General features: G+C 40.5%; 1 protein-coding gene across 1 annotated transcript in view; it reads left to right on the top strand.

The window, feature by feature from the left end:
* FAM135B (family with sequence similarity 135 member B) overlaps positions 1–14,161 on the top strand; it is a 194,506-nt gene that overhangs the window by 134,353 nt on the left and 45,992 nt on the right. Inside the window, exon 7 of the mRNA XM_030944057.1 lies at positions 8,955–9,081. Coding sequence (XP_030799917.1) covers positions 8,955–9,081 — 127 coding nt within the window. The remainder of the gene's footprint in view (positions 1–8,954; positions 9,082–14,161) is intronic.

Raw genomic sequence — 14,161 nt, 5'->3', positions numbered from 1 at the left:
TGCTATTTTGTGGACATTTGTGAAGTATACAATGTATTTACTTAATGTGGTGGAATGAAGATTTTTGCCAACACAATATACAGTCCCATTTGCTTAAGCCCATAAAATAATTTTAAAGAGTGATAGTGAGGATTTATCTTCTTCTTGATAAATATTCCAAACCCAAAGAGTTTTTATATCATGCATTCTCTATGTATAAATCAGGATGAAGACAATAATGTAAAATAAATGGCACTTCCAAGCACTCTAAAACAAAACCAGCCAATTAAAATTTATTTGGGTTTCCCACCACTCAGGACTTTCCTTTTTATCATTTATCACTGGAGGCTATTAGGAGCATAAAAAATTAAGTATACAATCAGATTTTTTTTATAACACAATAGAACCTGAATGACTATTTTTTTGTCACATTATAGAAAAAGATAAACCCCAAATCATGCAATCACAGAATGGGTTGGGTTGGAAGGGACCTTAAAGATCACTTAGTTCCAGCCCTCCTGACATGGGCAGGGACATCTCCCACTAGACCAGGCTGTTCAGAGCCCCATGCAGGCTAGCCTGGAACACATCCAAGGATGGGAATAATCACATTATGAAGGAAAAAAAATCTAGCAGTGTTTCACTGTGGTTTCATTTGCTACCTTGAACAGCCCCATCATGGTACATACCTTGTGTGTATATTGAAATTCACAGCTGCATTGAAGTTTTCCTGCAACACCACTTTGCCTGAAGCGCATCTATCAGCTCATACATGCCATGTGGACTCAGCTTTTCATATTTTGTCAGCTCTGATAACAAAATAGATATTTTTGTTCAAGTTCTTCCATGTTGTTTGTATTTAAAGAGGAAAACCAGCAAGACCAATCCAGGCTTTTCCCTTCAGGGTGGTGCATGCTCACAAACAGCTCCTGCTGGGGAAACCTTTCCAGGGTGCCTCCATTACCTCCTGCTTCTTTGACAAGTGAACATTTTGATATTGATGTTTGTCCTGGTTAAAAATTCTGATATAATAAATATTACATTAGGTTTGAGACTTTGAAGCCCTCACCTTTTACCAGCCTGAGAATGAGTGAAATTCACATGTCTGGGATCCTTTGCAGGCTTCTGGATGGGAATTTTGTGATTCAGGTTTTCTAAAAAGTGTAACACAGCTTTTTGGCAGAGTCCAAGTTCATGGCAACTGCTAATGGCTTGGTGGATTTACTGAGAAAGTGAGAGGCTGAGTAGGAAGGTGGTGAGGCAGACTTTGAGTGATCTCATGTCCAGCTTTATTAGCACAGAACCATAGAATGGTTTGGGTTGGAAGGTACCTTAAAGATATTTTAATTCCAACTCCCCTTCTATGGGCAGGGACACCTTCCACTGTCCCAGGTTGCTCCAAGCCCCATCCAGCCTGGCCTTGAACAGTTCCAGGATGGGGCGGCCACAGCTTTTCCAGGCAACTTGCACCAGGGCCTCACCACCCTCATAGTAAAAAAAAAATTCATCCTAAAATCTGAAATACATCTCTTTTTCAGGGTAAAGCCATTTCCCCTTGTCCTATCACTAACTCCCCTTGTCAAACATCTCTTTTGCTCTTTCTTATAAGCTACGCTTAGGTACTGAAAGGTGCTGCAATGTCACCCTGGAGGCTTTCCTTCTCAAGGCTGAACAACCCCAGCTCTCTCAGCCTGTCCTCAGAGGAGAGATGCTCCAGCCCTCTGATCACTTTTGTGGCCTCCTCTGGGCCTGCTCTGAGAGGTCCACACTATCCCACAACTTCCTGTGATGGGGATGCCAGAGCTGGATGCAGCACTGCAGCTAGGGTCTCACAAGGGCAGGGCAGAGGAACAGAATCCCCTCCATCCACCTGCTGCTCATAGAGCTTTGGATGCAGCCCAGGATGTGCTTGCCTTTCTGAGCTGCACATTTTTAGCTCCTCTCCAGTTTTCCATCCACTAGAACCCTCAGGTTCTTCTTTGCAGGGCTCCTCTCAATGGGTCTCAGTCTGTACTCTCACCTGGGAATATCCGAACTCAGGGGTGACATTTGGATCTGTTGAACCTCATGAGGGTCTTGTAGGTCCACTTATCTCCAGAGCAATCATATTTTCTGTACCTCTGGGATTACCACAAGCATGGTGTGGTGCTTTGGTGCTTGGATTGCCTCATCTCTTTGCTCCTTGGGCAGCTGCATCCCTCTGCAGTAAAACCAAGGACTGCTTGGTTTTACTTGTCCTTGCAGAGCACTGAGCCAGAGTTTGCTTAAAAACTCTTTCTCTGATCCTTAGAGATCTTTGACTTCTCTAAAAAGCACCCCATGAGTGGCTCAGGAAGCTGGACTGCCAGGGACCAAGTTCAAGACTTTTCTTTCCAGGCAGGAGTGGAATATTAGAGAACTGCAATGTAGGGTCAGTGGCTGTGATAGCTGTTGTCTTGACCTGAAACACTTCTCCCCTCACATGTGAGGGGTACCTAAGCCCAAACCCTTTGACAAGGCACAGCAGGACACTGTGACACCAGGGCTGGAGCTGTGCTGGGGCAGAGCAGGGACAGCTGCTGGCTGCAGTGTCTGCACTGAGTGCTTCTGGCCCCTGCAGATCGTGGAGTTGCATTTCAGACTTTAAGAATGTGGGAGAAATAGAGCAGAACCCACAGCAGGAGTTGGATGCCACATCCTAATATGACACAAGTGGCAGTTCTCTTTGGAAAGTTGAGGGCTTGCCTCTGACAACCTGATTTTACCCAGGGTGTCAGGAGATGAGCAGGTGAGCCTGTCAAAAGATAACCAAAAAAGGGAACAATGTCCAAGCTTGAGACTGCTCCCATGCTGAGGCACAGCCTAAATGCCTTCCATTCTCTTCCTTAAGATCCAGGGGCTAAATGTGAGCAGACACTTGTAAGAGGAAGGTGAGCAGGAAGAGGAGTGGGGGCTTTGCACTCAAGTTTTCTCATTTGTATGGATGAGTTTGATTTCTGGCCTGAGGCACTGACTTCTCCCTCAGCTCCCTGTCACTAGCCAGGGCTGTGAGTGCAGCCAGTGCTCATTAGCCCAGCTGCAGCTGTTAGGAAAAACACTTTGCTCCAGCATAACTCAGACTTCAAGAAATATTTCATTTTTTTCCCCAAAGGAAAATATGGTGGGTCTGTGGTGTAGAGGTCTGCAGAGTCTCAGGCATGCTGCAAGAACAGTGCCTTGCTTACACTGGACTCACTTAGGAGGCAAACACAAGAAACATGGCTCATTAATTCTAGAGAGCTCTTCACTGCTTCCCAAAAAAATAAAAACCCAAGCCACCAAGGAAATTAAAAAAAGCCAGTCTTGAAATTGCTTCAGATAAGCAGATCCTTTGCCATGGGCAGCTGACAAACCTGTTTCCTCTTGCTTACACATGAGAGGGGTTTATTTTTCCCAGTTTTCTGGATTCTTCTCAACATTCTATTCCTTTCCCCAATTTCATACATAAGTTTATGTGAAAAAAAACAAAGTGGGCTTTCAGGATTTTACTTGTTAACGTTGAATTCTTAATTGTTCATCTCCAAATCACTGTGGAAAACCAAGAAATCTTGGTGGAATCTGAGATGGGGAAATATAATAAAATTTTGTTGGTAGAGCAACCAAGACACACATACTCAGTTTTTCAGTGTCTTTACCTTGTTCTTTCTGGAAGAGGAAACAGAATCTGAGGGACACAGTGTATTTAAAGATTGCTGATCTAGCCCAGGTCTTGTTCTCTGCTTCACTGCACTGAGGAATTAGGCCAAGCCTGGCCCTTCTTGAGCAATTTTATCTCACCTAAATTTGTTTATTTCCAGCCATCCTCCTGTTCCTCAAAAGCACAACTGATCCATCTGTAAATGATACACACACTGCACTGCCTTGTGTACCTTGAATCTGGGTGCAGATTATGCAGGTCCACTCTCCTACAGCTGGAAGTGTTGCTGACTCCTACTTAGGGGCAGCTTGTGTCTGAAACTGCACAGATTTTATACTGGGGACTAAAGTTCTTCACTTATTCCCCCTCTCCACCCTGTTTGCAAATCAATTAATCTGTAGAAAGAAAATGGAATTTTTATGCAGTAAAGAGCTATTCCTTCCATAATATGTTTATTAGAAGAATACTGGTTTATATTATTTTCCTCTACGAATTCATCTGTAATAACTAGGTGGTTTTCCTTTGAATTTTCTTTTATTTGGTAGTTTGTTTCATATCCGCAAAGATAAACCTCCACTTTGTCATGCCATTCTCCTGTGCTACCAGCTGAGAAATCACACATGAAAAGCATGATAATTTCTGAGTCAAATTTAAAAAGAAAAATCCCACTCAAAAGTAAATTAAATATCACCACATGGCTTTATCTGCTTTCAACTTTTATAGCAACTAAGGTTAAGTTCAGGACAAATGAGCCAGCAGTCAAAAATCACTATAAAGATTTCAAACCAGATTCCCCCTCGACTCGGTTTGGTATCTAAGGAAAGATATGTATTTTCATGAAAATTTAATTTTAATAAACCTTATCAGTTTTACCCAAAAAGCTTAGAACGTTTTACAGTCACTGATTATAACCTTAGTGAAACTCCTTGGGTAAGAGAGGATCATGTCTAGAGCAACACAATCCGTAAACATCCACAGATTCTTCTTAAAATAAATAACAGATCACCCATGTACCCTATGGCCATGTGCCAGTAGGAATTTGCCAAAAATTATATTAAAGGTTTGAGTTAAAACAATGAGAGAAACTAGTGTTGTCACTACAATTTTCCTGATCTGTGGGAGAAGGCAGTTACTGGTGAAATGCAAATGGATGTTAGTGAGGACTGTGAGGCTTTAATCTGAAGTTATGCTATTTCTATGAGACTGACTTATATTTTCAATTTTTAAAGCAGTAGTATTTTATGTATAGGGTACTGAGCTATAAAGTAGTAGTTTCTCCAAGGATCTGGCCTAAATGGGATACAAATTAATTTCTTGATTTTCCACTCCTGGTTTACCCACAAGATTGAAATTTCTTGTCATTAGAAATGTGATGATTGTGTGTGTATGGAGGTTGTTTGTTTGGGTTTTTTTTACAGTTTGATAATTTCATATAGTGCAAGATAGGTTTTTTTTCCCAAGCAAGAATCAGATCCTATTTTTTTCCCCCGTTCTGCTAAAAAATTTGCTTTGTGAAAAAATTTGTTAATCTTACCAAAAAAAACCCAAACAACTAAACCCTTCCCTGCTACAAAAAGAAAGACCCAAAACCCCAAAACAAAACTAAAATGAAAGAAAAGTATTTCTTTTTTGGGCAGGTGAGTCTGAAAGAGAGCATGGTTTTCTATTAAACTACCCTAAAGTAATTTTTCTGATTTGTTTCAACAACACATCTGAATTAACATTTATCAAGGCCATTCAATTTCTTATGCTAGGAAACTGTCATTTCATTTATATGTAAGATAATTGTCTGCAGAAGAGAAAAAAAACAACAGGGAATGATAATTTAATATTTTGTGCTACACAAGAACCTAGTATTGGCACATTGAATTCTGCAATAGCAAGTTCAAAAGAACCAGAAAGTTCAGCACTTATTACAACAAGCAATTCATTCCAAAAGATGTTACAGAGGCCAAAAGTATAAATCACAAAGTCATGGACACAAATTCATAGAAGGTAACCATGACTGCTGAAAATAATTGCTTGAATATAACCTTTGAGTCAGAAAGGTCTTAAATTTTGATTGCTGCATCTTGCAGGCTGTAATGAGGAAAAAAATGGACTTCAAGGCAGTTTACTGTACTGTGTGTCCACAGATGACTACTGCAATAATTGGGAGACTCTTTTGAAGGATAAGGGTATAAAATCATAGAATTATAGAATGGTTTGAGTTGGAAGGGACCTTAAAGATTATCTCATTCCCTGCCATGGGCAGGGACACCTTCCACTGGACCAGATTGCTCAGGGCCCCGTCCAAGCTGGCCTTAAAAACTTCCAGAGATGGGGCGTGTGCAAATTCTCTTGGTAACCTGTGCCAGAGCCTCACCACTCATGGTCTCATGGACAAGGTCATCAAAAGGCCAGCTCAAAAAGAACCCATAAAACATTTCACTGAAAATATTAATTGTTCTGCACATGCTTTAATCCTCTTGGGCACACACACATGTTACCTCTTTTGACCTTTTTTATCCTGACTCCAGTTAAAAGCTGAGGTTATCATGCTGGATAAGGATCTAAATGTTGATATTAAATCAGTGCTATTAAATAGATAGTCCAAATGGACACATAAGTAACCAAGGTTCATGATTCATACAAATGAGAATGTTTACAGAAATAATTAGAAGAGATAAATACAGCAAAAAATAATTGATGTAGCAAATGAACCTGTTATTGCTAATAAAAATTTTCTTCCATCATAATGTACTTCAGATAGCATTAGAGGGACTCAGCAGTTTGTAAGCCTCCCACTTAAACTTACCCTCAGCAGACTGATGATGTTTTGGCATGTTTCCCAAAAGAAGGTTTTTGTTTTACAGTGCTATGTGAAATCAATTTCCATAAAACCAGCAGATTAAAACTGTTTCTCTGCTGTAAAAGCAAAAGATAAATAAAAAAAGGCATTAAAAACTGCTCTTCTTTCCCTTTAAACCTTTGAAAGCTTTGCTCATATTCAAATGAGGAGTTTTTCATGTGCAGAGAATATTTGTTTAAGCTTCTCTCTCTGATACCACAGCAATCATTTTTTATTTTTGTTTCTTGAGCCTTTCCAGCAGACCACAGCAGACAACATTGTTCAACAACAGCTGAAATTATTCAGAGCAGTGTATAGCTCTTGTCTGTTGGAAATAGCTTTATTTATTTGTTTATTTATTTATTGCTTTTATCTTAAATGGTGCATGTAGGAAATACATGGAAAGGCTTCATGCTGCTTAGAAGCAACCAGCTGGAAATTGCTTTGATCGCATAAATTAAAATATACATAAGCAAGAATAGATATTTGCTGATTTGTTCTACCCCATCCTCCTTCTCATGGAATGACCTTTTTGCCAGTATTTATCTATAACAAGCAGCAGTTTTGTTCTACAGCCAAGACAGGGATTTGTGTTTAATCTTCTGAAACTGGTCCAGTTTGTAATTTTGCCTCAGATTTTTTTTCCAATGTTGCAAAACTCTTTCAGACAAGAGCCTCACCTTTTGTATGGCTATTAAAATTTTTTTTGTTGTTGTTTTCTTTAATATAAATCCTTCCAGAGTTCAAGAAGCATTTGGGCAATACTCCCAGGCACATGGTGTGATTCTTGGGGCTGCCCTGTGCAGGGTCAAGAGTTGGATTTTGGTGATTCTTGTGGCTCCTTTTCATCTCAGGATGTTCTGTGATTCTATGATTCTCTGTTATCTGTGTGTTTCTGCACAGCACTCAGCACTTTCATCTGTCCTTAAAAACTGAATCTGGTGTAGACATCAGTTCATTAGTTTTATCTGTGCTGATGTGGCCATGTGATACACATCTACATAGAGAAAAAACCTCGGATTGGAAAGGCATTGCAGCAGGAATGGCACTTCCCTGTGGCTTCTAGTTCTGGCACATTATGGTTTTGAGGTGTTTTTTGTGCTCTCCATCCTGGAAGTTTTTATTCTTTCAAGAAGACCAGGTCTCCTGGGTACAGTGGGATTTGGGATGCTTGGATGGGCATCAGATGCTTGTGGATGGTGATCCCAGTTTGGAAGCTGTAGCACAAAGCCAGTGGCATTGCCTATGCACTTGGTACAAACAGCAAATGTCTTTTCCTTTTTTCTCTATAGTTCATTATTTCAGTTCCACCTTTGCCTGCATGTTTTTTAAGAACCCTTCTGGATGCTTTCATTGCACTTTAGTGATCATAGTTGGTAATTTGACTCATTGCATTCCCCACAAGTAGACTGATTTCCCTCTTGAAATCTTGATGTAGTTTGTGTACAGCATGTGTTATCAGAGAGAACTAACAGTATGGTTATCTCATCTCCAGTTGTTGATGATACAGTCATCCAGCCTCTCTTTACAGTCCACAATTAGAATTAAATACTTGGAGGGTAAAATTCCTCTGATCTGTTTGATATCACTGTTTCAGCAAGAGATGACTCATGCTGGAAATGCCAATTCCTCTCCAGTGAATATAAAGGCATCATTAACTGGGGTGTAAGTACTGCTCAGATTAATCCAAAGTATGAGCCCTGACTGTGCATCAATACTCTGGTAGGCTTGATGCTGAGTAAGCTCCAGACAGGTTATCCCACCCTTAATGGGTTCTTGGTCTTCAATAGCAAATGTACAAATGTAGCCAGAAAAGAGCACTAACCACAATAGTCAGCACTGAGAGTAAACCAACTTATATTCTATCAGTTTTTTGAGGAAGAATTTGGATAACAGTGAAATCACATTGCACCCAGAAAAAAATAAAGGTTTTTTTAGCTGAAATCTTATCCTTTTGGTGCTGAAAACTAATGCCATGGGAGAGTGAGAAGTTGCAACCAAACTTCCAATCTATAAGAATAAGTTTGGGACGAGCTAGCAAAGATATCAGTAATTAGGAGAGACCATGCACAACTCAAAGAGGTGATGTGGTTAAAGCCAGAGAGAAAGATGTTGCACCCATCAAGGTGCAAGCTGATGACAGGTTGCATAAGAATGTGATCCATGTGGATAGATGGAAAGGTTGTGTTGATGAGATGTTATACTGGAAGAAGATCTGTAAGATAGCAGAGAAAGGAGTGAGTTCAAGATAACAGTCAAACCACTTGACTGAATGCCTAGAAAACAAACTTCATTCACATTACTACACACTGGACAATGATAATTTTCAAGGAAAACATGAATTTACAGTGCAACTTGAAATAAACAAAAGCAAAACTCACCAAAATTGTAAATATTTTCTAAGCAAGGAAATAGTACTGGGACAACAATGATTCTTCTCTAACAATGCTCCTCTGATTACTTTTTTCTTCTCAATTGTTCTCCTTCTAGTTTTGCTCGTCCAGGCAAAGGTTCATGGCTTGGTAAAGGCAACCTGGAGGCGGGACCAGACCAGTCCAGTATGTCATTAGAAAATCTAGTGTTTGGAGCTGGCTACTGCAAACCCACTTCTTCAGAGGTAAGGAAGCTGAGGAATGATGTCTTACTTCAATTCCATCACACAGAGCATCCAAAGTCTGTGGAGAACATGTCATGGTTTTATATTTCCTGTAGAGGGATTTTTTGGGAGAACAACCCTTCAAACATTTCTGCATGAACCACCTGGCACTTGGTTATACAATTCCTGGGTGTTCAGCCCACATCTGTGTGGCCATTTCATGGTTCAAGATGTATGGATATACCCCCCATGGACAGTGACACTTTTAAGACAGGATTCACCTGACCAGACACACAAGTGTCTGCTGTCAGGTGAAATTAATTATTCAGGAAAAGGTCCTGGCTTTCAGTTCTTGTGTATGACAGTCAGAAGATATGAGTCATTATTAAGGATGTTATGAAAGAAGGTTTTGTGTCCAGAGTATTGTGTGTGTTGGTGACAGGGTGTTACACACAATGCAACAGTCCCACAGTTAGGGTGTGTCTTTGATCTTTCTAATTACCACAGGTAAAAAGGAGAGCTCATTGTGCAATTTTTAAGAGAAAGTTGGTTGCTTTAAAATGATTATTGATTTTTGCTGATCTTTTTACTAATTTCTTTTTTATGTTTTTAAGTGCTAGCTTTGTCTTGAATTTGTTTTTAGTTGTTTTTTTCTTTTTGTCAAAAATGTTTCCTCAGCTCTAGAAACTCACCCGAGAATATTGCAACCATTAACCTGTTAAGAAACCTTGATTCAAGGCTTCTGATTAACATGCTGCCCTCAGCTTCCCTCAACCTTTCCTGTCAAAGCTTTTCTGTATAAATATTAAAAATATGCAAGCCTAGAGCACTCGGTGCAGAGGAACTACCAGGGAATTAATGAGGGCTGAGAGAATGTTTGGCCTGAGGCTGCAATCCCAAACTTTGGGTCAGTGTATGCTTTTGGCAAACAAACTGACCTCAACCTCTGCCTCTCTGGTACATATCATAGACATTTAAATAACTGTTTGTATTTTAGGCCAATCTCATCACATTAGAGAGAGTCTTCTTTGGAGAGTGGTGCCTATTTTCATTATCCTCTGGACAACTCTCTGCTGAAATAAGAGAAATGGAAAGTTCTCCACTCCTATTTTTGCTTTTAGTATCCATGGAAAAATCTTGGTCTGTTGTAATTAGAAAAAACAAAACTTATTTCCTTCCCAATTTTCTTCTTTAGCTGGAAAATCTATCTTCTATCTATCTCTGTAGACTAATATCTTTTTAATGGTAGATAATTGTGGTGCGTTGACCTTAACTGGAAGCCAGGTGCTCACCAAGACATTCTATCATTCCCTTCCTCAACAGGACAGAGTGCAATAGAGAAAAATTGTGGGTAAAGTCAGTTTAATGAAGCAAAATCAAGGCCATGTGCAGAAGCAAAGGAAAACAAAAGATTCATTCTCTCCTTCCCATCAGCAGGTGATGTCCAGTCACTTCCTGGAAAGTGGGGCTTCAGGGTTTCTCTGGAACATAAACATAACAGTGAATGCTCCCCCTTCTCCTCCTTTTCCTCAGCTTTTCTTGCTCAGCACACATTCTGTGGTATGGAATATCTCTTTGGCCAGTTTGGGTCAGCTGGCCTGGCTGTGTCCCCTCCCAGGGTCTTGCCCATTCCACCCTGCTGATGGGAGAATGTTGGAGACAGTGCTGGTGCTTGATGCCTTGTGAAGGCAGACCTAGAACAGAGACCAAACAGAGTTAAAGTAGGGATTATTAAAAGGCCTCCATGGATACACCTTGAGCAGCACAAGGGCCCAGCCAAGGCAACACCCAAGACGAACCAAAATGGTCACAAAAATGGATGACCAGTCACGAGGTCTCTCACTTTTATAAGTTCTGGTCCATTAGCATGTTGGAGTTAATTGTCCAGTTATAACTGTAGCTTGTGAAGTCCCATCCTTCTTGTTTTTCTCTCTTCAGTTCATGATGTTTATGCTCTTGGGCCTGAGATTTGGATAATTTATCCTTGGTCCCCAGCTGGAGAAGGAATTATTTTGTCTACCTACTCTGTGCAGAGAGCTTACCATCCCCTAATATGAAGCTCAGAACTACACACTGAAGCAACACACAATCTGAAAAATATAAAAGCTAAAACCTGAGGCATCACGCTCAGCAGGAGCCAAAGCACTGCAGTGCCACCAACACCGCTGCAGCCACCAATGCCCAGCACAGCTCTGGGGGGGCTGCCATGGGCAAAGATAACTCCATCCCAGTCAGAGCCAATACAATTATTATTATCCTAGCAGATGAACTATGAAATACCAAAAGGAAATTGCTCTGCCAAGAACTGGCTTTAGCACACTGCTACCCTGCAGTCATCAGAATGCCACACACCTGTTGTATTAAACATGTTTACAACAATACATACATAACAGTAAACATTACAAGTACACTCATATATAACAGTAAGCATTACAACAACAGAGTCCATCCCCTCCAGGGGCTTTTCCCGAAGCACCCAGCCAGGAGCATCTGCAGCTAATCTAGCAGTGATCCAACGAAGGATATTGCTGCCAGACTGCCACAGAGCCCTGGCATGTCCAGAGCTTCTCCAACCCTCTCCTGGGGTCTACCCTCGTGGGGTCAGTCTTCTTCTGATATTATTCATCCCCTCCCAGGGGAACTCACCATCTTCTCCTGGGACTCTCCTGGTCCTCGCTGCAGCCCTCTCTGGGACTCTCCTGGTCCTCGCTGCAGCCCTCTCTGGGACTCTCCTGGTCCTCACCCTCTCCTGGGGTCCTGGGATCCTTCATCTCCTCCTGCAGTCTTTTCCTGAGCAGCCTTCTCCTGCTTCTTGTAGTCTTCCTCTGCAGTCATCTTCTGGGCAGCCTTCTGACTCTTACTCTCGCTCCTTGGCTGACTCCACCCTTTTATGGTCCTTGTACTTAATCGCTTACAGCTGTATATGCCACTTGTTCTTACTTGACCCCAGCTGCAACTCATTGGGGAATACTGTGCCCCCTTACCATTCTCCCTACACACACCAACCATCATAAATATAATTCTGCACAGTCCACATGGCCAGATGTTCATTTGCTTAGCTTCAGAAACCTCCATAAGTCATGTCATCTGTTCTTGAGTTGAGTATTTTAATTTAATAGACCATGATGGCCTTTTTGCCTATGCATGATGCATGATAATGAGCAAAAGCAATTTTCTCTTGGCTTAACTTAAAAAAAAAAATTCAGAGCTAGAAAAGAAACTGTTGTGGGGCTACACCTGATTCCAAACAAAGGGCATGTGATTGACTGCTGGTTTATATGGAAGTTTATACTAGACTGTAAGGGATTGAAGGAAGAGGAGTAATATTAGCTCTTACCTTGATGTAGTGCTTACCTCTGGGTCAAGTTTTCTTCCGTTTAAAAACTTGTAGATACTGTTCCAGGTTGTTTGAATGTATTTGTTAAACTTCAATTGGTTTGGAGAATTTTGCGTCACTGCCAGTGGGCATGAAAATGGACTCTACCCTTTTTGTGAAGTAAAAATCCCCAAAACCTGCAGACCTCTCTGATTACTTTATGTATATTTTTGTTTGGACCTTCCCTACTGCATGTCTGAATTAGAAACTGTTGAATACCAGAACTCAAAATATACCACACATATTTCTGTTTGTAAACTATTCTGATTTGATGCAACTGGCTAAATCTAGGGTGAAGCATTAATAGATCTGGTCTTCCAAAGCTGATAAAGCTTCACTGAGAGGCAGGACATGGGAAAATCAATTTTGTAGGGATGTTGGTTACTTTCTTTTTATGTCATAAACTGCCATGGAACATTTAGTCCCTGGTTGGTCTATGGACTATGAATAGTTGGTTTATCCTGTTTTTAATTTGTTTAGTACTATTTTCATCTCCTTCTACATTTCATGTGCATTTCTGTGTTTTCTTTGATCTAAGAAGTCTTCAGGCTTAAGCTCTTAAAATGCATCTCCTGAGCAAGTGCTTTCTGTTTAGTATCTTTTCTAGGGAACCAAATCTGATTATTCAGTTTACTCAAGGACTGAAAACACTCAAGACTTTCTTTGTTTTAGCCTTAGTTACTGTGAGTAAACCAAAAAGAGCTTATTTTTCCCCTGACAGCTGCAGATAGATTATTCTTCCAGAATACTTTACCAGAATACTCCAGAATTCCAGTGTAGGAAATCTAAATCATTCCTATTGCACTCTTTTCCCCAAGTCTAGGCATAAAACCCCAGGAAAGGTGTAGAGTCTGAAGCTTTAATAATTTTCTTATTTATTCATTTTCATAGGTTTGGTATAAATTCTACAAATTCAAGAAGCAGATTGGATCACAAAAGTAAATTTTGCTCTCACTAGTGTCATCATATGCAGTAGATGGATTAGTGGCATGGCGTTTTGAGTTTATGTTGCAAGGTTTTTGGTACCAGAGGGGAATGGGACCAGGGGAGCCTTCTGTGAGAGGAAAGAAGAACCATCCCCCTCATTAAACAAAGACAATTCACCAGTAATGGTTCAGAAAAGATTTGAACACAGTAGAGTAGTGTCTGGATTTGCAGTAGTCTTAAACCCCCAGGAAATCCAGAAATGTGCTGAAATATGATATTAAAACTGCCAAGTTATGTTGTCCAGATATTTCTTGAATACAAAGTAGAAGACTCTTACCTTGGTATATCATATATAGGTCATACTTTCCATTTGCCCTCTTTTTTTCTGATAGGACTTGGATGCATCAGAGAGTTAATGTTCTTTTTAGGCCCACAGGTTGACTGTGGAAGTGCTCATCTAGTTTATGTCACTGATTTGCTTTTTCCTCATTGAAAAGACATTTGACTGCCTTAATTTTTAAAGATAGTCCGCATCAATCTTCTTCCACTTCTTCTTTCCACTTCCTGACCCAATCTTCTGCATTTGGGCTGCTGAGGTGCTACTGCTTAATGACAGGTCCTGAAGGGTTCTTGTTCTGCACTTCTGACTTCTCACTGTGGAGATTAATTAATGCCAGCAGCTTTGGATTGTACACGTGCATTTTCCCTGGATCTCACCAAATGACTTCTGGACATCACTGACACTTTCCTCATCTCCTGGCTTAGCAGAGTAGTTATAATAATTAATTCTATTTAAGC

The sequence above is a fragment of the Camarhynchus parvulus genome, chromosome 2 (genome assembly GCF_901933205.1).
Source record: "Camarhynchus parvulus chromosome 2, STF_HiC, whole genome shotgun sequence".
NCBI classification, from domain to species: Eukaryota; Metazoa; Chordata; class Aves; order Passeriformes; family Thraupidae; genus Camarhynchus; species Camarhynchus parvulus.
The sequence above is the reverse complement of the archived record's forward strand: the minus strand, read 5'-3'. Positions and strand labels throughout refer to the sequence as shown.